The sequence below is a fragment of the Phoxinus phoxinus genome (assembly GCF_949152265.1).
Source record: "Phoxinus phoxinus genome assembly, chromosome: 1".
NCBI lineage: Eukaryota > Metazoa > Chordata > Actinopteri > Cypriniformes > Leuciscidae > Phoxinus > Phoxinus phoxinus.
This window is the reverse complement of record NC_136876.1, coordinates 8,583,368-8,606,347: the sequence shown is the minus strand read 5'-3', so window position 1 is coordinate 8,606,347 and position 22,980 is coordinate 8,583,368. Positions and strand designations below refer to the sequence as shown.

Sequence of the window (22,980 nt, the reverse complement as noted above, 5' to 3'; positions counted from 1 at the left end):
AAAGTTTGTGTTTCTTACGCGAGGTTCCAAGAGGGTTACAGAGCTCAAAATCATCAATGTACAATGACAAAGATATTTTCAATTCCTCTCCACAAAAAAAAGAGTTTTCCTTGCAATAAAGACCATCTCTTATGGACCTATACTGTTGTTCTTTCTCAACCCCTGAATCAGTTGTCTGTCTCTCGTGGTCACCAGTTACACACTTTAAAATATTACTGCAACTAAACAGCAGCTGTAGAGAAGGCAAAATAGGTATATACTGATAGGTCTGTCTAGTCTTATGATCAAGAATAAACTCAACTGGATCTACGACATTTACATGCTCTTTGTAGAACTGTTTCCGCTTAAAAGCTGTGGCAAGGGGACCACCTTTTTCTATGGCTTTAAGAACGGGATTTGACCTGTCCACTGCTTCAGTAAGCTCTTGAATGACAGACTCATCAATTTCTATGTTGTGATTTCTAAGAATGTCAGAAATTATGCCACAAGTGCCTGGAATTGATGCTGAGGTTAATGAATAATGTAGTTCTTGAAGTAATTCATCAACTGCTGTGGCTGGGACATGCAAAATGTTTTCCAACTTTAATAAAACAAGGGCAATACTCAGCACACTTGCCTTAGAAATATCTTCATCATTATTATCATCACTGCATGATTCTAACAAAGTTTCTGTTGAACACGAGGGAAAATCAATGGGAGGACTAGCTGACTCCTGACAGTCTGTTGTGATTGTGACAACATCTAATTTAAAGTCAGTTAGACCATGAGGATTGTGCTTCCTATTTTTGTGTGTATGAAAGGTATTATAAATGTTACTTTTAAATGTACATCCTTTAAACACACAAGTCACAGTTTCATGTTTGCGCAAATGTTCATTTACATGACTGAAATAATCTCTTTCATTTGACTCAATGCACGAACACAGCTGACATGAAAAGGTGGCTAACTGTTCTTGTTTTGAAGATGACTGATCACGGTGGGCACGGTATATATGACTTAGAAGGTTATTCCATGATTTAAAAGTGCAAGGACAATTACTGTATACACAAGGATGCCTGAACCTCGCCCCAAAATGTCCATGTTTAAGCTTAGAATGTTTCAATAACTCATACCTACTGGTTAATTCTGTGCCACACAGTTTACATTGCCACATTCCCAAAACTCACATATCTGAAATTAAAAAAGAGAGAGAAAACAACAGACATCACACTTTTGCAAATAAATTAAATAAGTCAAGTTAAATTTTATTACAAAGAAAAAAATACACATACCGTAATTGAGTGATTGTGCCAAACCGGAGCCAGAAATGTTGTAACGTTAATAGTGTCACATCGATGATGACTGAAATAGCAAAGACATATAACGTTAGGCCTAGATTTATTTATTTTTAAATGAAATTACAACTCAGCATGAAAAAAAGAAAGTATGTTCCACATAGAATCCTATAAACCTTTGCATGTGTTTAACTTTCATATATGGTCGATTAAGTATATTTGTGTACATTCAAATGATTTTTCAAGCAAAGTAAAATGTAGGCTTAAATCACGTCGTGATGAAGTTGTAATTAAAAATGACGCACATCGACTGTAGGCCTAACGTTATCTTAAAATGATCAAAGTTACAAATATGTTTTAAGATATTTGTTTTAACGAGACATTCTATACAATTTTACCTGTATATAGTGCTAACCTTCATATAGCCGTTCGATTGACTGTTTGTGCAACGTTTTGGCATATTACAAAGTAAAATGCACGTCGAGATCACGGAGCCGTTATCAAAAATCATACGGATGAAATCATAATCTGCCTAAATTCAAAAATGATGCACATAACCTAGTCAGTCGACAATAAATCTTAAACAATAACGTTATCAGTTAACGTTAACGTTAAGTTACTCTTTATAAGTGAACTGAAAAGGCCGAAAAAGTTAATTCGTCTGAAGTGCAGTCACGGCGAAAATAACATATTTATTAAATCAGATCGATTATAGTTGACGTTGAAGTGTAAATAATTTATATTTATATAGAAAATATCTTACCTTGTCGAATATTACACATCTGTTCACCCAAATCGATGATGGTCTTGTAACGAGCCTCCTTGCCGCCTTCAGTTCAGTTCAGTTTTTTTTTTTTTTTTTTTTACACTAGTGCGCATGCGCAACATCTGCATTGGTCCCTTACGTCAACAAATCAAGTATAGTGTATGTAATTTGATCAGTTTGGACTTGGATCCATTACATTCATGTTGTGTAAGAGTAATTCGCAATAATAATGGTTATTTTATACATTTTTAAATATAGTTTATTTAAATTGTTTGCTTAAATTCAATTTGTGGCAAGAATCATTTTTTTGAGTGTATGTACCGGATATCTTTGATTTATAAGTATATACTTTAGTTTAATGTTTATCATCAAAGCAGATGTTATGTTTGTAGAAATTTATATGGAGAAGTGAAAATTACTAATTGTGAATTGTTTGTGTTTACAGTTTGACCGCGCACATACACATAAATACTTCCAACTAAAATGCAACAAAAAATTTAATGTGTACATTGTGAGTTCTGCACAAGAGGAATAAAAAAAAAAAAAACAAGATCCAAGTTAATGTTATAATTTTATGGGTAACACTTGTATTTATCCATTAAATAAGTTATTTTTGTCTGACCAGGTTCAGTCCAAACTGGGTTCAGAGATGACCAGTTCTGTGTGGGTTAAGATGTCAGTTCCTCTTCTTTAATTCTTCTTTAACCACACGTGTTTCTCTGAAAACATGTGGTTAAACTAACTGAGTTCTCACACTCAACAGAAACATGTTTCCAAACCTCAACAGTGAGTTCATCGCTCTGAAAATACTACTGAAAATACGTAGTCACACTAGTGCCACATTGCTAAATTAAAACTAGACTAAAGGTTATTAAAATAGTTCTGGAAGCGCTAGAACTCAAAGAGGACAAAAGACAACAATTCATTACAATGTGTTTGTTAACATGTAAAAGACATTTAAAGTATTAAGTAAAAGTATTAACAATGAATGAACCCATTATGATTGAGTTATATTAGATTGATATTCCTCTGCTCATGTGGGTGTTGTATAATTATTTGCCTGATTTGTTCTTGTTCACAGAGGCATAAAGTTGACTGCAGTTCTCCTGAGCTCCAGCTTTTGCTCCTCTGATGGAAGCATACGTCACTTTATCATCACAGCGAACCTGAATGAACATCACAATTATTACAGCATGTTGTCTGAGCTCAATTCATGAAGAACTGCATATAATCACACAAATCATGAAGAACTGCATATAATCACACAAATCATGAAGAACTGCATATAATCACACAAATCATGAAGAACTGCATATAATCACACAAGTCAAGAAGAACTGCATATAAGAGGAACAGCTGGACATCAAGGAAGTGTTCGCTCACCTTGTTCTTTTTGCTTCGTTTTTTACTGTACGCAGTGACTTCCGTATAAGTCACATCATCTGTCTGCTCCTAAACATCAAAGGAAATATGGGAAACAATCAAGCTATTAAATGCCATCCATCAATAATATTTTACTCAGGTTCTGGAAATGTTCAGGTAATATATGTGTAAAACGTGTGTCCAGGCAAATTCACATAAATGTTTTAATAAAAATAATAATAATAATATGTTTATTTTATATAGTGCCTTTCTCAAACCCAAGGTCGCTTTACATAGTAGGAAGGCAAGGAAACACAACAACAAACAACCAAAACAATACTACAAAGACAAGTTATCTGTATGAAGCTATGAGTTTGGTGTGGAGAAATGATCATTAAACTAAAAGGTCTTAAGATGTGCTTTAAAGACGGGAAGAGAAGGACAGTCACGAAGAGGTTGTGGGAGGCGGTTCCAGAGTTTGGGGCCCAAGGCACTGAAGGACCTGCCACCCAGGGTGGAAAGTCTGGAGCGGGGGATAGCCAAGAGATTTTGGTCAGAGGATCTGAGTGAGCGGTAAGGAGTGTAAGGGGTCAGGAGGTCGCGGATGTAGGGGGGAGCAAGGTTATGGAGGGCTTTGAAGGTGAGTAGTAGGACTTTGTATTTGATCCGGGACGAAACTGGTAGCCAGTGGAGTTGGTGGAGAATGGGGGTGATGTGTGCTGATCGTCTGGTGTGGGTGAGGAGCCTGGCAGCCGAGTTTTGAATATATTGTAGCCTTTAAAGTGATTTAGCAGGGAGACCAAGGAAAAGTGAGTTGCAGTAGTCTAGACGGGACATAATGAACGAGTTAATCAAAGTCTGTGCATCACTAACAGAGAGGAAGGGTTGGAGGCGAGCAATGTTACGGAGGTGAAAAGAGGCAGTCTTAGTGAGCGATTTGATATGAGGATCAAAGCTAAAGAAGTCAAGCAGAATGCCAAGGTTTTTAACAACTGGGGTAGGGTGGACAGGTGAACCATCAATGTTAAGAGTGAAACTGGGAGATTTGGAGAGGATGCTTTTAGGGCCAATCAGCAGAATTTCAGTTTTATCTGTATTGAGTTTGAGAAAATCGTTTTGCATCCATAATTTTAAGTCAGAAAGGCAGTCAGTGAGGGAGCATGGTGGAGGGTCAGAGGGAGAGGGAGTGGTAAAATAGAGTTGGATGTCATCTGCATAACAGTGCACAGCAAAATCCCCAGTGTTAAATTAACACTGCTCAGTGTTTATATGAGTCCACACTCAGAGAGTGTTAAATGAACACTGAAGCAGTGTTAAAGTTAATGAGATAATTAAGTTATTAATTGAGTTATTGTCAAATGTGGAACATCTGTCTATCTGTCTGTAGTATTGAACCCCTTGTGTGTCATTTATATTCACTCACGTAATTTATTATTTGGTTTGTGTGTTGTGTATTTTGATTTCGTATGGCTGTGTCACTGGTTGCTTATTTGTGGGTCTAAATACTCCCGAACAGTTATGATTGAGAGACCCAACCCTCTCGCTCTGACATTGGCGGCATTGGCATCGCTGCTCGGACTAATGGGTTAATTAAGGACAGGTGCGGAGTTTGCATAAGAGACAAGCGAGAAACGGGGGAGAGGGGGAAAGTGTGCAGAGGAACGCACGCGCACCGCGAGCTGAACATACGGGCAGGAACACCGATCGCTGCGATTGATTCCAGAAAGTCACAGCCGGACGAGCAGTGAGCACGGATCTGATTACGACGCATTAATGGAGATAAGTGAAGGAAAGTGCTCAGCTTACGTGTGTTTTGGGTGCGTGTGATCCATGTCTGTGTGTGTTGCGATCTGAGGGTGTGGTATATTCCTCTACAGAGGATCAGAAGTGGGACGCAGTCACACAGCGGTTCATGAGGTGGATTCAACGCCTGATTTGAGCTAAGTAAAGGGAAGTTGTCCTGCCTATCAACTTATGTGTGTGTGAGAGAGCTGGGACAGTATTTTGCGTGAGACTAAGCGCTATTTTCACTCCTCCTCAGTGCGGTCGCTGATTATTGGACCACGGAGCTGCGTGAAGGGACTAACTACCGCCTCATCTAAATCAACACTCCCTTCCACGGCCCGCTCGGCTGTCGTACGCCCATATAAGGTCAAGGGACCTCGAATGTGGTTTGGGATTTGACTGAAGACTGTCGAACTTTTCTTTCAATACATTTTATTTTCATGCTTTATTGATGATTTTTATATACTTATATGGGATAGGATTTGGAGTATGAATCTAAACTGATAAATTGTGGGGACTTGTACTGTGCTTTTTAATCCTGTTGCCTATTTTATCATTGTGAGTAAATTGTTATTAAATAAATTATATAAATTCAAGAAGTGGTTGTTGTCCTTTTCCTGTCAGTGGAGAAAACTAAATGCTGGTATAAATTAAGAACTTCACATTCCGGTGTGACATTATGATTGAGAATTATTGAAGACACCTGATGATAACAAGCAGAATCACTGAAGGAGAAGATTAATGTAAAGTTGTCACCATTATGGAGATCAGTCTTTAGTTTAGTTGGGCTCTTGACCCTTCCTTTATTTACTTTAGATTTTATTTGGCTGCTGTAATTCAGTTATAACAGCCAGATGAACAAAGATAAAAGGTGATCTGATGGTGTTGGTTCTGTTTAAACATAATCAATAGTTGGCCTGAAAGCACTGAACTCATGAGAGCATCATTTCTGAGTTAAGTTTATTTTATGGATTATAGCAGCACTGTCCTTGTAAAGTATGCCTGTTTAACCTTTTCAATTTAATCCAAATAATCAATTACAAAAACAAAAAACAAAACTTTTATTAAGGGTATAATAACAAATATTTGAGGTAGGCACACACAGACATCAAGAATTAGCGTATGAATCTCAGCAATGGTGACAAACAGATCACCTCCGAACATAAGCTCATTATTTATTCATGCAGCAATGCATGATGGGAGCCATGAATGAGATTTGATTGGTGGCATCCAGAATGCACTGCAAAATGCTTTATAATTGTCACCATTGTTGAGATTCACAGGCCGATTATTGATGTCTGTGTTTTAAAAAAACAAAAAGGTTTTGCATGTATTTAAGTTTTTAGGAAATTGTTTGGATTACATTGTAAAAGATAAAAGCACAGTGCTGCCATAATCAATAAAATAAAAGTAACTAGGCTCTAAATGAGTTCAGTGATTCAGGTTAAATGATTGTGAAATATTGATAATGTTCACACAATTAACACATTCATTTCACCTTTTCGCTGTGTTCATCTGGCAGTTATAACTCACATACAACAGCCAAATGATTTAATTTAAATTAAATGATTTAAGGGTCAATAGCCCAACTAAAGCAAACACTGATCTCCATAATGGTTACATACCAATTACGATTTTCTCCTTCAGTGATTCTGCTTGTTAACATCAGGTGTCTTCAATAATGCTCAATCATAACTCAATTAATCACTTAATTATCTCATTAACTTTAACACTCTTGAGTGTTCATTTAACACTCTCTGAGTGTGGACTCATATAAACACTGAGCAGTGTTAATTTAACACTGGGGATTTTGCTGTGTGGAAGTTAAGACCGTGGCTGCGTATAATCTGGCCAATAGGGAGGATGTATATGAGAAATAGGAGGGGCCCAAGTACAGAACCCTGGGGGACACCACGAGTGACAGGGGACTTGGAAGACTGATGTGGACCAAGTGTTAGAAAAAGCTTTCTGTTTGAGAGGTATGCCTGGAACCAATTGAGGGCTGTGCCAGAAACACCAATAGCAGACAGACGGACTATTAGAACATTTTGGTTGATGGTATCGAAAGCAGCACTAAGGTCAAGGAGGATAAGAATGTTAAGTGAACCAGAATCAGCAGACAGGAGGAGGTCATTAACTATGCGTAGAAGGGCAGTCTCTGTACTGTGACATGAACGGAAGCCAGATTGAAAAGGCTCATACAGGTCATGGTGATTAAGAAAGGTGTGTAGTTGTGAGGCCACCACTCTTTCCAGTACCTTGGCCAGGAAGGGGAGGTTGGAGATAGGGCGGTAGTTTAATAGTGATGTTGGGTCGCAGTTCGTTTTTTTGAGAATGGGTGTGACTGCAGCAGTTTTGAGGGCAGCAGGCACAACACCAGAGTTGAGGCAGGTGTTTACAATCAATGCAATGGGTTCAGATAAGGATGTGATGCAGGCTTTAAGTAGAGGGGTGGGGGCAAGGTCAAGGTCAAGGTCAAGGTCAAGGTCAAGCTGACACGATGTAGAGTTGGACTTATTAATAATGTCAGTGATAGTGAGGAAGTCTATAGCGGTGAAATGGGAGAGCTGAGGGCCCAGAGAGGGAGGAGAAGCAGAGAGAGAGATAGCATTGGGGTTGAAACAGTGTTAGATTTGGCTAATTTTGTCATCAAAGAAGTGTAAGAAGGCCTGGCACTGCTCAGGGGTCTTAGGACAGGCAGTGACAGGGGGTTTGAGGAGTTTGTCCAGGGTCCTGAACAGGGTTTTAGGCCTGGACATGGAGGAGGTTATGAGTGATGAGTAATAGTTTGAGCGGGCAGCATTGAGGGCATCCCTATATGTCTGAGTATGTTCGGTGTAAAGCATGGAGTGAATTGTAAGGCCAGTTTTACCAGTGGCGGGCCGTGCATTTCACACCTAGGCCTTCAGTGATGTTCAACCTGAATTAATAACTTTTAATAGTGTAGCAGCTCACGGCGCACATGCTCTCTATAATTGTTGTGAAATTCCTGTTTTTATATTGCACCGGCAGTTATAGGGTTAATGCGGTGAGTACAGAAAAGGCTGGGTAGAGAGAAACGAGCGAGTGAGTTCGGCTTTTGTGTTAGTGTGGTTCTTAAGTTCCGATTATAAATTCAGAAACGGATCCTCTCTTGTCTTATCCTTCAATGGCTACAATAGTATTAATGTTTGAAAAAAGAAGTTGCTTCGATCATACATTTGCAATGGCAACACATGATGGCTGAAATATGATTGGATAAAAGCGCTAAAATAAATATACACTACTGGAAGCAGCGCAACCAAGAGAAAAGCTATGACATTAAGAGAATGGACTATTGGGAATAATTTAATACTCATTAATAAAAAATATATATTAAAGTGCAAGTCAGTGATTCTGATAGTGTTTAGGCCAGCAGAGAAGGCCTTTCTGGCCTTGACGGCCCACCACTGCTATAGACTGAACACGTAATACGCATGTGCTTGACCTCATTGTCTTCAGAGATTCACGTTTTTGTTGTTCACACAGAGACCCGTCTTTTAGAAACCCGTCTTCAAAACTTTTTCAGCTTTGCGTTTTCCCAAAACGCAGTTGTCGTGTAAATGAACGGCCAAAACGCATAACAAGTTTTACGTTTTTGGTTGAAAACGGTGTTGTGTGAACAGCCCCTCAATTACAACAAACTGGCAAAACACGAGGGAAAGAAAACACAACGGCTGCATCTGAAAACATAGGTAGTGACTTGTTGCCTCCCTGTCCTATCAGACAATGACTTTGAAGGAAGCGTTTGCACACGAAGGCTCCTCACGAAACTGATGTCAGACTGACTTCTGAGGCAGTGTTACGGTTTAATGATCCACAGCAAAATAGAGCGAGCTTTGGTGAAAACAGAGTGAATGACTACAATAGAGTAATTTCTCGCTAGAATGACGTTGACGTTGATCAAAAATTTACATTTACACACAAACTGACGACTAGCCGCAACTTTCAGACGCCATCTTTATTTTTCTAGCTCATCTGTCACAGAATGGAAAGCACAGGATTGTGGGATATCAAAGGCAGTGAAGGATAGATCTGTGCTGCCTTCAAAACTCAATCAGATGAAGGAATCTCAGGAGACAGAAGTCAAACTAACATTGCATTCAGACGTGTCTTGATGCTTCACGACCTAGTAATGTGTCTTCCGAAGGCAGCATTTATCAGTTTTCAGATGCAGTCAATATAAAGGGAGCTGAGAACATGAGGAACAGATGAACACACTCAGGGTACGTTCAACACAACAACGATATGCTTAAAATGGAGAAGTTTTTCCTTTGAGTTTTCCGTGTACAGACGACATCATTGTCAAAACGATCCCCATTTACACGGATCCGCGAAAACGACTAAAAATGCTGTATTCTGCTGCCCGGCCAGTAGATGGCGATAAAACACTATAGACTGAACACGTAATACGCATATGCATGACGTCATCGTCTTCACAGAATCACGTTTTTGTTGTTTACATGGATATCGGTTTCAAAAACTTGCACTTTGAAACGCGTTTTCAAAACTTTGCGTTTTCAGGCACCCAAAACACAGTTGTCGTGTAAATGAACATCCAAAACACATCAAAAGTTTTACGTTTTTAGTTGAAAACCGTGTCGTGTGAACAGTCCCTCAAAACAGGTGAGCACACACTCAGACTGACGAGGACTCATCAACGACTAGAGGTAATTGGAAACTAGGAGGCGGGACAAGAGGAGCCAACACAAACAGAGACAGAGTCATGTGCTCAAACACAACACAGACAGAGACACATTAAACTAAGACAAGACTGACAGAACTGTCTCTGAGAACCCTGACATTTTAATCTGACTAATAAGAGTGTCATGTTTCAAGATCAGTCCTTATGGACATTAATAACTCATGGATCAACCAGCAATACTTACCACAGAGTCACCAGTCCCTCTTCTGTTGCCTGAAACACACACACACACACACACACACACACACACACACAAACACACACACACACACACACACACACACACACACACACACACACACACACACACACACACACACACACACACACACACACACACGTCTCTTTTAAAAGAGTCTAGAAGAATCAAGTGCTGTAGAATAGAAATATTATTCTTGTTCTCTTCACTTTTAGAGAAAGAATTTTGTCTAAATTACATATTTATTTTATCAGATGTTTTTGTCTGTTGTTACAAAATATGAAAAACTCACCTGCTCTTCTTTTACGAATCACCCAGAGAATAAGAGCCAGAAGAAGAAGAGCGAATGAAGCGGCAACAACAACAATCACAACCACAGTCACAGTCCCTGAGAGAGAGAGTAGAGAGACACATTCAGCAGGACTATATTACTGTGTTTAACCAAATACATACAAATGGCACATTTGATAATTATCCTTATTTATCATGTAGTTGATGCTTGTGATGATGATTTTATAGAAATTGATATGTATTGAAAGCCATCTGTACACTAACAGACTGTACCTCATATGTTAACTAAATGATTGTGACATGATTGTCTGGATGAGAATGATGTGTCTGACATTTAATGAGAGTTACTTTTTACATTACGGTATTAGTTTTCATGTTTATGATTGTTGGTGATGTACAAGAGAATGGAATTAGAAAGTTATTACAAATTAAACATGGCTTGAGTCAAAATGTGTGATCAGCTGTTCGAACAACGAGTCGGTCAAATGAGGATGATGTTCACACACACTGGAATTCGGAGAGTTTGCTGTGGTGTCTGGAATCTGTGTTGTTGCTGTAGTTGATGTTACAACTATTAAAAGCAAAATGGAAATAGAATTATATAATATTTTAATGCATAAACACAATTTCAAGGCATCTATTTTACAAACTGCTGTAGTCCAGAGCCGCTCTGTATCAGCGCTGAAAGCTGCTCACACTAACATGGGATGAGTTATGTTCAAAATATCAGAGATCGTTTTTCCCGCCTCCTCGGACTCGACGCTCACACAGGTCGCCAACAGAACAAGCGCAATTGACAATGAAAGCCGAGGAGACTTCCCAGACAGCAAACTAACTCCAGAACGGATCCGCCGCGGAGGTGGGCGGATCCGCAAAACGGGTCCGGAACGGAGTCCACTTGCACACCGCAACGGATCCGGAACAGATAAGGATTGCGGATCCAGACCAGATCCGCGGCAGACCCTACCCGTATCCGCTGATAAAGCTATCCGCCGCGGATCCGATCTGGACCCGTTTATGAAGCAGCGGATCTGCCGCGGATCCGATCTGGACCCGTTTATTTAGTGGATCATTTGTTCTGGAAACCTTTCAGATCCCTCATTCAAAACAAGTAATCTGGCCAATACTAGCTACAGACTCTCTACAAAAAGAAAAAAGTATCTCAACAGATTACAAGCAATATTATTAATTAAATTTAACAAATTAGAATTGAGTAATAATTAATCAAATTAATTCATTAAATGTTAACCATTTAAAATTAGTAACATTTACAAAATATATGTTATTGCCAACATTGAAGACACCTGATGTTAACAAGCAGAATCACTGAAGGAGAAAACCATAATTAAAGTCACCATTATGGAGATGAGAGTGTGTTTTAGTTGGGCTCTTCACCCTTAAATTATTAACTTTAAGTATTGTTTGGCTGCTGTACATGAGTTATAACAGTCAAGTGATCAAAGAGAAAAGGTGATGTTGTGTTATAACATAATCATTAATTCACAATCACTTGACCTGAATCACTGAACTCATATAGAGCCCAATTTATGAGTTGGGTTTATTTTATTAATTCTAACTGCGTAACATTTTTAGCCTTTTCAATGAAATCCAAAAGATCAAATCAATTAAAAAAATGATACATATATACACAATTGTTTAGGCACACACGCAGACATCAACATTTAGCGTATTCATCTCAGCAATGGTGACAAACAGATCACCTCCGAGCATAAGCTCATTATTTATTCATGCAGCAATGCATGATGGGAGCCATGAATGAGTTTTGATTGGTGGAAAACAGAATGCACTGCAACATGCTTTATAAATGTCACCATTGTTGAGATGCACAGGCTGATGATTGATGTCTGTGTGACACTTTTTTGTTTGAGAGAAACTTTATAGAAATTATTTGTATAAAATTGCAAAAATTAAAAATATTATGGTGTTACAAGGCCAGTGATTAATAAATTAATAAGACTATTTAATTAATATAGTTAACCTTACTCATTTGATAGATCCTATATGAAATATATATATATTTCTACATAAGTTGGACTCTATATGAGTTCAGTGATTCAGGTCAAATGATTGTGAAATATTGATTATGTTAAAACACAACCAACAGCATTAGATCACCTTTTCTCTTTGATCACCTGACTGTTATAACTCATGTACAGCAGCCAAACAATACTTAAAGTTAATAATTTAAGGGTAAAGAGCCCAAATAAAACACACACTCATCTCCATAATGGAGACTTTAATTATGGTTTTCTCCTTCAGTGATTCTGCTTGTTAACATCAGGTGTCTTCAATGTTGGCAATAACATATATTTTGTAAATGTTACTAATTTTAAATGGTTAACATTTAATGAATTAATTTGATTAATTATTACTCAATTCTAATTTGTTAAATTTAATTAATAATATTGCTTGTAATCTGTTGAGATACTTTTTTCTTTTTGTAGAGAATCTGTAGCTAGTATTGGCCAGATTACTTGTTTTGAATGAGGGATCTGAAAGGTTTCCAGAACAAATGATCCACTAAATAAACGGGTCCAGATCGGATCCGCGGCAGATCCGCTGCTTCATAAACGGGTCCAGATCGGATCCGCGGCGGATAGCTTTATCAGCGGATACGGGTAGGGTCTGCCGCGGATCTGGTCTGGATCCGCAATCCTTATCTGTTCCGGATCCGTTGCGGTGTGCAAGTGGACTCCGTTCCGGACCCGTTTTGCGGATCCGCCCACCTCCGCGGCGGATCCGTTCTGGAGTTAGTTTGCTGTCTGGGATTACACACTGTAAGTTGATGAGTTGATGTATCCGTGTTTTAATATACTCTCGTTCATAGAGATGTTTAGATGGATACCGAGACTTTTTAGATTGGGTAGAATCTGCAATCTCTGACCCAGTTTGTTTGCTCGTTTCCAAGTCTACAATACGCTCTGTTTCCTGCTATCTGGCATCCCGGAGTGTGGACATACTATTGGCTGAACTGGCAGTGGGCGGAGTCACACAGACCAAAACAAAACCCGACTGACAACACAGAAAGTGTAATCCAGAGAGGATTCAGAAACTGATTCTAGAAAACTCCATGAGTCGATCAAATGAGGATGATGTTCATACACACCTGGATCCGGAGAGTTTGCTGTGGTGTCTGGAATCAGTGTTGTTGCTGTTGAAGTTACAACTATTAAAAACAAGATGGAAATATAAATATTATTGTTCATATTTTATATTTCATATTTTAATGCATGAACACAATGTCAAGGCATTTCTTACAAACTGCTGTAGTCTAGAGCATCTCCGTATCAGTGTGACGCTCAGTTCTGGTGCTGGACGACAGACTAACATGGGATGAGTTGTGTTTAATAAATCCTCACTATGATTTTATTAATTTATCATAGGAGTGGCGTGAGTTACACTAGCTGTATATTATTATTATTTAGCATCAGACAACCTTGTCATCAAAACTCACTGACAAATCTGACTAGAGCTTTTTCTGATGATAGTGTGTGTGTGATGATAAACCAGTGTGTGAGAGCCAGTGCAAACCACTGCAGCGAGACACTGATGTGTGTGACAGTGATCATGTGATCATGAACCTTGTGTAGAAGCTGCTGCTGTAGTTGGGCTTGATGTCTTCTCAGAGTTTGATCTTCTGACTGGATTCAGTGTTGGTGAAGCGACTGGAGCTGCAGAAGATGAATGTTCAGACGCATCACCTGTAGGACATTAACGTCATATTTTCATATTGATCATAACATGACATGCAGTTTGTGTTCAATCATCACAGCTTACAGTGGCAGTAGTTGAGAAGAGAGATGTTCCTGTATCATTTATTCCTGGTTTATATGAGAGTGAAACACAGTGAGCTGCTTCCCATAAACCTTCAGCTTTCCTGAATCAATGACATTATTAAGCCTTATAATTCCTATAACTGACTTTCTCCATGGGTCATACTCGGCTTTAATAGATGTATGCATTATTTCATGTATGACCCACAAAGGCATCAGGAAGAGGAGAGCCAGTCTGTGAAAGTTTCCACTAATCTGTCTGAAAAGAGTGTTTTCTCACCTGAATACTTGACAGTGTATCTGACTGAGGTCTTGAGTTGCTTTCTGTGAGTAAGCCGACATCTCCACTCTCTGTTGTCATCTTCATTCAGGAGTGTTGTAGTCAGAGTGATGATGATGATACAGCGATCTGATGATGATGATGATGATGATGATATCTGATATCTGGAGTCTGTCTTCAGATCAACACCAGCCTGATTCACCCACAACAGCTCAAGACCCTCAGAACTGACCAAATAATCACAGGAGACTGAATACAACTGACAGGAGAGAGTCACAGAGCGGCCTGGACTGATCTCAGTCTGTGAGGATGAAGATGATGATGATGATGATGATGATGATGGAGACACTGAAACTGAACACAAGACACAAATCACAGACTCTTCAATCATCATCTGAGTTTAAAGGGAGAATCTGCCCTTTTTAAATTGACCACATAATCATAAACTTACCATGAAGAACATGCAGAAAAACACGTGCATCAGTTTCTTGTTGATGTTGTCCATTCACATATTGTCTGCAGGTGTAATATCCATAATCTTCTTCTGTGACGGTCTTGATGTTCAGAGAGCAGTCAGACTCCAGACTCAGTCTCTCGTGTCTCTCTGTGTCTTTCCTCTTTATCCCTCCAGTAATCAGTTCAACTGTCCCTGAACCTCTGAAGCTGCTGTAGATCCATGTAGTTGATGTGCAGTCATGAAGAGTTTTAATACAGGACAGACGCACATTTCCACCAGAACTGATGAACACATGATCCTCCACTCCACTGGTCCCTGAAACACACTGTTAGCCCTTACTGTAGAAAAAGCCCACATTCTTACAATATCATACCATTTTCCATTAAAACAGTAATATACAGGAATATACCTACAGGAATATACTGTGAATTAACAGCGCTCAAAGTTGACACTCAGAGGCTGTTTTCCCAATCACACCCTATACCCTCATTCACTATTCCCTACACTAGTTCACTAATATAGTCCACTTGAATGAAAAGAAGTGAGTGAATTGAGACACTGATGAACACCTGATAAGCAGAATCACTGAAGGACAGAGAAACAAGAACAGAAAAAAGAGAAACACAAGAACTACAACTGACTTCCAGCCACACTGAGTGTGAAACCAGTTTAACATTATTTATTTCAAGTTCTTGTTGAGAATGAACAGGGATTTAGTTAATAATAAAGTTTGTTGTCACCATGATGGAGATCCGTATTTGCTTTAGTTGGTCTCTTGTACATTATCTCAAAGACTTCGCTCATTCTTCTCTCTTCAGCTGCTGTAACAGTGAGTTATAAAGCTCATTTGTTACAGCAAGAAAAGTCAAGGGGAAGTTGATGAGGAGTTTTTGGTTCTGTGATTTCAAAATCTTACATGATTTATTACTTTTTAATATATGTGAGCTGTGAATTTCTGGTTTAATACCATATATCTGATCATCTACAACATGAAATACAGCAATATTTCTGAAATCAGATCACCTGAAAATTTTTGAAATCATATAGTGAATTAAAATTGTATTAACTTCTGTTGACTCAGGCACACACAGACATCAACAATCATCATATGAATCTCAACAATGGTGATGATCAAAAGTTTCATGTCGCAATGCATGCTGGGTACCAGGATAGTATAAAACTCCCAGCATGCTCTGCTGCATGAATAATAATTTAAAATATATATATTCCTACCATTGTTGAGATGCATGTTCTAATTTGTGATATTTCTGTTTTTCCACAAGCGAGTGTAGCTCTTTTATTTTTGGTTATGCTTGTGTTACAAATAAATTAGTCATTGTTGCTGTTGTTTCACAGTAGTGGCAACGTGACACTTTTGATTGAGAATTAAACTCTGAATGAGTGAGAATTAACTTCTTAGTGAATGGACAGGCCACATAATGATTTTGTCATGATAGTGAATATAACCACAATCATTCACGAACTGTGTGTGTGCACAAGTGTGACTTGCAAAAACACAGCTCAAGCAGCAAGCAAAAAAATAATGTGTTGGCAATGGCATCAGCGACCCAACTAAAGCAAACACTGATCTCTATAATGGTAACTTCAAATCAAACATTTTCAATTAAACATCTCAATAACTACTTATGTAGATGGATGACAGAAATAAAGTCAAACTGGTTAATAATAAGTGTAATAATGTGTTATGGCTGTGTTAGAAATATCTGTTTTATATTCCTATATCCCTGCATGCTCTCAGACCTGCATATATGCAGCATAAGCATTCCTTTATGTTAATGTAATGGTCACATCTGTTATACATTAAGAGGGTTCCTATTGCTCAAGTGGAGAGCTTGTTCTAGGGTCCCTATTCTTTCCATTGGAGGGTCCCGTTCGGATACACATGTCTTTGTGGAGCTTTGACAGGAAACTGACCATATTTAGAATGTGTTATATAACTATGCTATATGATGCTATATGATGTAATGTATGGTTTTATTGGTGGAGGAGTTTTACTCCCTCTTATACTCCTTTCTATATATTTTGGTAAACCATTGTCTGAGTTTAGAGAATCTTCTCTCCTCCAGCGCTGGAAGATTGTTTATTCATGCCTTGAATAAAGACAGAGACTGGGGGCACTTTTGTTGGAGTCAATTCATTTCTAACAGGCTGGAAGTCAGTTGTAGTTCTTGTGTTTCTCTATTTTCTGTTCTTGTGTTCCTCTTTTCTTCAGTGATTCTGCTTGTTAACAGCAGGTGTTCATCATGAATGCTCAACAATCACTTACATATTCACTTAATGATCTTAATGATCTCACTGCAACACTGCGTCAATGTTACTTTTTACTCTTTGTAGTGTGGATTTTCCTGTGGGGTTGAAAGGGTTAACAGTGTAAGATAAAAAGACACACCCACAAAACGTATTTTAACAGTAATAAACTGTAAGTTATAAAACAGGTTTATACTGGCAACACTGTTGCCAGTAGTTTACTGTAAAATGTAGTTTTTTGGGTCACCATTGTGCTGAAGAGTAGAGCCTGTGCTTCAGTCCAGCAGAAGATCTAGAAACATTGATGATATGCTGCATGTTGCTTTATTTAACAGAATGCAATTGCTGGTTCAGTGGAAATATTTTTATGTACTTAAGTTTTTTAATGGTTTCTAATGGAAGTTCTTAACTCTTTTCTCACATTATTAATGCATTACACATTTTAGTTTTACACATTTAAATTACAGTTGGTCAATTTAAGGCAGTCGGTTTCTGCAAGTGAAATTAGTTTTAAGTCAAATTTTAATTGAGTGCATTTTACAGTAACAAACTGTATAATACAGTAAATAACTGTACAAATAACAGTAAATTACTGGCAACAGTGTTGCCAGTATTTTACTGTAAAAAAACCCGGTAAGGTCTAACAGTGCACAGTATATCTCAGTGATCATTATGATATTAATAAATGAAAACATAAAACATACCAGCATAAAAAGCAGAAGATTCAAATATTTTTTTCCGGTGTTTGATAGTTAATGCATTAATTCACATTTATGGATAAACCAAATCAAACGCCTCTTTAAGAACACTGTTAGCCCTTACTGTAGAAAAAGCCCAAATTCTTACAATATCATACCATTTTCCATTAAAACAGTAATATACAGGAATATACTGTGAATTAACAGCGCTCAAAATCGACACTCAGAGGCTGTGTTCCCAATCACACCCTATACCCTCATTCACTATTCCCTACATTAGTTCACTATAGTCCACTTGAATGAAAAGAAGTGAGTGAATTGAGACACTGATGAACACCTGATAAGCAGAATCACTGAAGGACAGAGAAACAAGAACAGAAAAAAAAGAGAAACACAAGAACTACAACTGACTTCCAGCCACACTGAGTGTGAAACCAGTTTAACATTATTTATTTCAAGTTCTTGTTGAGAATGAACAGGGATTTAGTTAATAATAAAGTTTTAATAATAAAGATCACCATGATGGAGACCATGATGGAGATCTTTAGATGGTCTCTTGTACCTTGACTTAAAAACTTTGTCTAATCATCTCTCTCTGACTGCTGTTGTAACAATGAGTTTATAAAACTAATTTGCTATAGCAAGAAAAAGTCTAGGGGAAGTTGATCAAGTGTTATTGGTTTTGTGATGATGTCATAATCATTCATGAGTTTTTCCTCATTTTTGTATGGAAGCTATGAATTTATGGGTTTAATACAATATATCTGAACATTGACAACATGAAATCCAGCAATATTTCTTTAATAAGGTCAACTGAGGACTTTCAAAATCATATAGCGCATTAAAATTGTATTAACTCCTGCTTGTCTCAGGCACACACAGACATCAACAACCAGCGTATGAATCTCAACAATGGTGATGATCAAATGTTTTATATCGCAATGCATGCTGGGTACCAGTATAGTAGAAAACTCCCAGCATGCACTGCTGCATGAATAATAATTAAAAATATGTATTCCCACCATTGTTGAGATGCATGTTCTAATTTGTGATATTTCTGTGTTTCTACATTGCAGTGTAGCTCTGTTATTGATTATGCTTGTGTTAGAAATAAATTAGTCATTGTTGCTGTTGTTTCACAGTGGTGGTAACGTAACACTTTCGATTGACAATTAAACTCTTGAATGAGTATGAATTTACTTCTTAGTAAATGGACAGGCTATATAATGATTTTGCCACGATAGTGAATATAATCACAATCATTCACAAACTTTGTGTGTGCACAACTGTGATTTACAAAAGCACAGCTCAAGCAGCAAGAGAAAAATGAATGTGTTGGCATCAGCAACACAACTGAAGCAAACACTGATCTCTATAATGGTAACTTCAAATCAAACATTTTCAATTAAACATCTCAATAACTACTTCTGTAGATGTATGACAGAAATAAAGTCATACTGGTTAATAATACGTGTAATGATGTGTAATGGCTGGAAGTCAGTTGTAGATCTTGTGTTTCTCTATTTTCTGTTCTTGTGTTCCTCTTTCCTTCAGTGATTCTGCTTGTTAACAGCAGGTGTTCATCACTAATGTTCAACAATCACTTACATATTCACTTAATTATCTCACTGCAACACTGCGTCAATGTTAATTTTTACTCTTTGTAGTGTGGATGTTCCTGTGGGGTTGAAAGGGTTAACAGTGTAAGATAAAAAGACACACCCATGAAAAGTATTTTAACAGTAATAAACTGTAAGTTATAACACAGGTTTATACTGGCAACACTGTTGCCAGTAGTTTACTGTAAACTGTAGTTTTTTGGGTCACCATTGTGCTGAAGAGTAGAGCCTGTGCTTCAGTCCAGCAGAAGATCTAGAAACATTGCTGTGCAATTGCTGGTCCAGTGAAAATCTTTTTATGTACTTAAGTTTTTTAGTGGTTTCTAATGAAAGTTCATAATAACTCTTTGCTCACATTTTTTTTTTTTTTATGCATTATACATTTTAGTTTATACATTTAAATTACAGTTGGTCAATTTAAGGCAGTCGGTTTCTGCAAGTGAATTTAGTTTTAACTCGAGTTTTAATTTAGTGCATTTTACAGTAACAAACTGTATATTACAGTAAAATACTGTAGATTACAGTAAAGAACTGTACAATTAACAGTAAATTACTGGCAACAGTGTTGCCAGTATTTTACTGTAAAAAAACCCCGGTAAGGTCTAACAGTGAAGGAATAAGAAATACTCTGACTTTGAAACAAATGTAAATAATGTAATATCATCATATTTTGAACTGTTGATTTGAGCTTTGTCATAAACATTACTGGACGGCACAGGATTAGTTGATCCTCCTCTTCAACCGTAGAAAATACAGTAATAACTGACCTTAAAAGCTCTTTATCTGTTCTGTGTTTCTCTCTCTCCTTCAAACTCACCCGACTGTGACTTACGCACAGCTAAACACAAAATAACTATTCAAAACCCATAAAGAATATTTGTGGAGCAGTTCCCAAAGGAAGAGCAAAACTCAGGGAAGGTTTGCTGGGATCAGTAGTTCTCCATCCAGACACAGCCGTGATGATCCTGTACTTCTGTTCTCTGACACACAACATCACTGAGCTGAGCTCAACACTCGTGTGTAGATGTGGTTGTGTTAGGTGTGTGAATAGGTGCTAGTTGTGTTGCTATACGGTAATGCTGGCATTTTAATCTAATATATTGATTGCTTTGGTAAATCAAATTAATAATTAAAGTCATGTTTGCATGTTTTATTTTGGGATTTTTCCAGGTAGTGATGTACAGAACTGAACTGTATTGTTTTGATAGTTTATGCTTCGATTAGCTTGCGCGCCATATTTGATTGTAAACGTGCCTCGTGTGTCTTTACAGGTGTTTGATCTTCCTTATGAGTCCATATATGTTTAATGATGTAAATAAATAGTAAAATAACTACAAATAACCTTTATCTTTTATTTGTTTGTTTGGGTGAGTTTGAAGGGAAAGAGAGCAACACAAAACAGAAAAAGACATTTTAAGATCTTTAAAGCGAGTTTGATTTGGTTTATCCATAAATGTAATAAAAGCATTAATATAAAATATGTACTAACATGTAGTTTTGCTGCCGTTATTCATGTGTGAATCCATAATGACTCCAGTCGTAGTTCAGGATAACTCTTCAGTGTTCATGATTAGTTCATGCTTTCAGTTTTCATAGTTCATGTTGAGTTAAGTATTAATCCAGGTATTAGAACATGATTATTCATATACCATTATTGTTAAGTGTTACCCTTTTTCTATTTTAAAGCAAACAACACACTCTCCAGAATAAACTATTAGTCTTTATCAGAGAGATGTTCAAATCACTGACACACTCTTAATATGAAGATAATTCTCCATCATCAGATGTTTGAGTGACACTATGTCCAGTATCAGGAATAATACAGTATGATCTGTGTGTATCAATACACAACTCTGAGATCACAATGTGAATGTGTGCAAGAATAAACTGAGCATGTTCAAATGAACTCTTTCCAGACTAACTCCACTAAATGTGTTTAGAGAAAATACAGATTTCTTTACCTGTGAGAAGTGAAGAGAGAATGATCAGTCCCAGCAGACACAGATCACACTTATCAGACATTTTCTGTTTCTGTCAGTCCTCCTCTTCATTATATATAGTTACAGCTCTTCCTTTAAACGTCACCAGCTCCTCCTCTGGTTGGTAACTTCCTCTAGCTATGTTTTCATCACCCTGTTTTCTTACTTGAGGTGGTTTTTGACTTCTGCGAGTTAAAGAGTTAAAGTTCCCCAATTATGTTTTTTCGAATATTCCCTTTCACGCAGTGTAATATTGCTGTGTGTGAATGTAAACGTTCTGCAAAGTTTTCAATTTGAAAGTGCACGATAAATAAAGTTATTGTCTCCCAAAAGAGAGAATCGTCTCTGAACCGCCATGACGAGTCGTTTGTGTTTCGAATCCTACATCTTTACGGCTCTACGACACTAGAAGACACATTTGCATATAACGCCTTCGCTTTACGTTTGGATGGAAACCCAGCTATTGTAGCCACTGAGTATTTGTCAGAGAAAACTATTTCAACATAATGGAATATAGTTGTTTTTAAGTGACCCAATACAGTGTCATCAGAGTCATTTTTATGTGTCTATTTTTTTATTTTCATTTACACAATCTTTTTGCATCACATCTCTAACACGTGTTGCTTGTTCAGTTTACATGCAGTTTTTTTAATTCGCTTTGGTACTATTTCCACAAGTAAGGTGAACAAAACTTCACTGCAGTTTCATAACTTCATCACACCTTCCTACATATCAATGTTTGTCTGGCCCAGCTCCGGTCCACAAAGCCCCTTCTCCCTCGGTCCTCATGCCGCAAATAATGACGGTCCTGGAGTGGCCTAGATCTGGATTAAAGACAAGGGCCACACATGGGCCATAACTTTATTTTATTTATTTTATTTATTTATTTGACATGGACATACAATTGGACGAAGTGTTTTAACACCTGTCCACGGCTGAGAGGAGGCCAGCAGTGCCAGCGGAGGACACATTCAGGCCAAGATCACTCTCTCTGTGTGTGTGTGTGTGTGTGTGTGTGTGTGTGTGTGTGTGTGTGTGCACCATGAAGCTTTTATTAGGCTACTAAGTTTGTGCTTGTGAAACTACAACTTCCAAAGAGTTGCATTGACAGATGCGTCATGATCACACTTCATTTATACACAGCAAAAACTCCAGTGTTAAATTAACTCTCCTGCGAGTTTATTTGCACACTCAAAAGTGGGTAACACTTTATTATGATGGTCCCTTTTGCACATTCTGTTAACTATGAAACTGTGCAACTACATGTCAACTAACTCTCATTAGAGTATTAGTAGACTGTCTGCTTAATATCGGCAAACTCTTTATTGTGATGCTCCTCCAACAGACACTCTACTGATTATAAGTAACTTTGCAACTACATGCCAACAAACCCTAACCCTACCAGTCTACTAATGCTCTACTAACACTCTAATGATAGTTAGTAGACATGAAGGGGCAATGTTACTTATAGACAATAGAATGTGT

At 37.7% G+C, this 22,980-nt stretch overlaps 1 protein-coding gene across 1 annotated transcript in view; it reads right to left on the bottom strand.

Moving 5' to 3' along the window:
- LOC307001012 (uncharacterized protein) overlaps positions 1 to 21,610 on the bottom strand; it is a 573,545-nt gene extending 551,935 nt beyond the window's left edge. The window contains exons 1-10 of the mRNA XM_079617100.1: positions 21,478 to 21,610; positions 14,926 to 15,246; positions 14,446 to 14,828; positions 14,003 to 14,122; positions 13,528 to 13,587; positions 10,909 to 10,971; positions 10,402 to 10,497; positions 10,095 to 10,123; positions 3,424 to 3,492; positions 2,624 to 3,206 (exon numbers count right to left, since the gene is read on the bottom strand). Of these exons, the coding sequence (XP_079473226.1) occupies positions 14,069 to 14,122; positions 14,446 to 14,828; positions 14,926 to 15,246; positions 21,478 to 21,538 (819 nt within the window). The 5' untranslated portion in view covers positions 21,539 to 21,610 and the 3' untranslated portion in view covers positions 2,624 to 3,206; positions 3,424 to 3,492; positions 10,095 to 10,123; ... (2 more) ...; positions 13,528 to 13,587; positions 14,003 to 14,068. The remainder of the gene's footprint in view (positions 1 to 2,623; positions 3,207 to 3,423; positions 3,493 to 10,094; positions 10,124 to 10,401; positions 10,498 to 10,908; positions 10,972 to 13,527; positions 13,588 to 14,002; positions 14,123 to 14,445; positions 14,829 to 14,925; positions 15,247 to 21,477) is intronic.
- Positions 21,611 to 22,980: the final 1,370 nt, after the last annotated feature.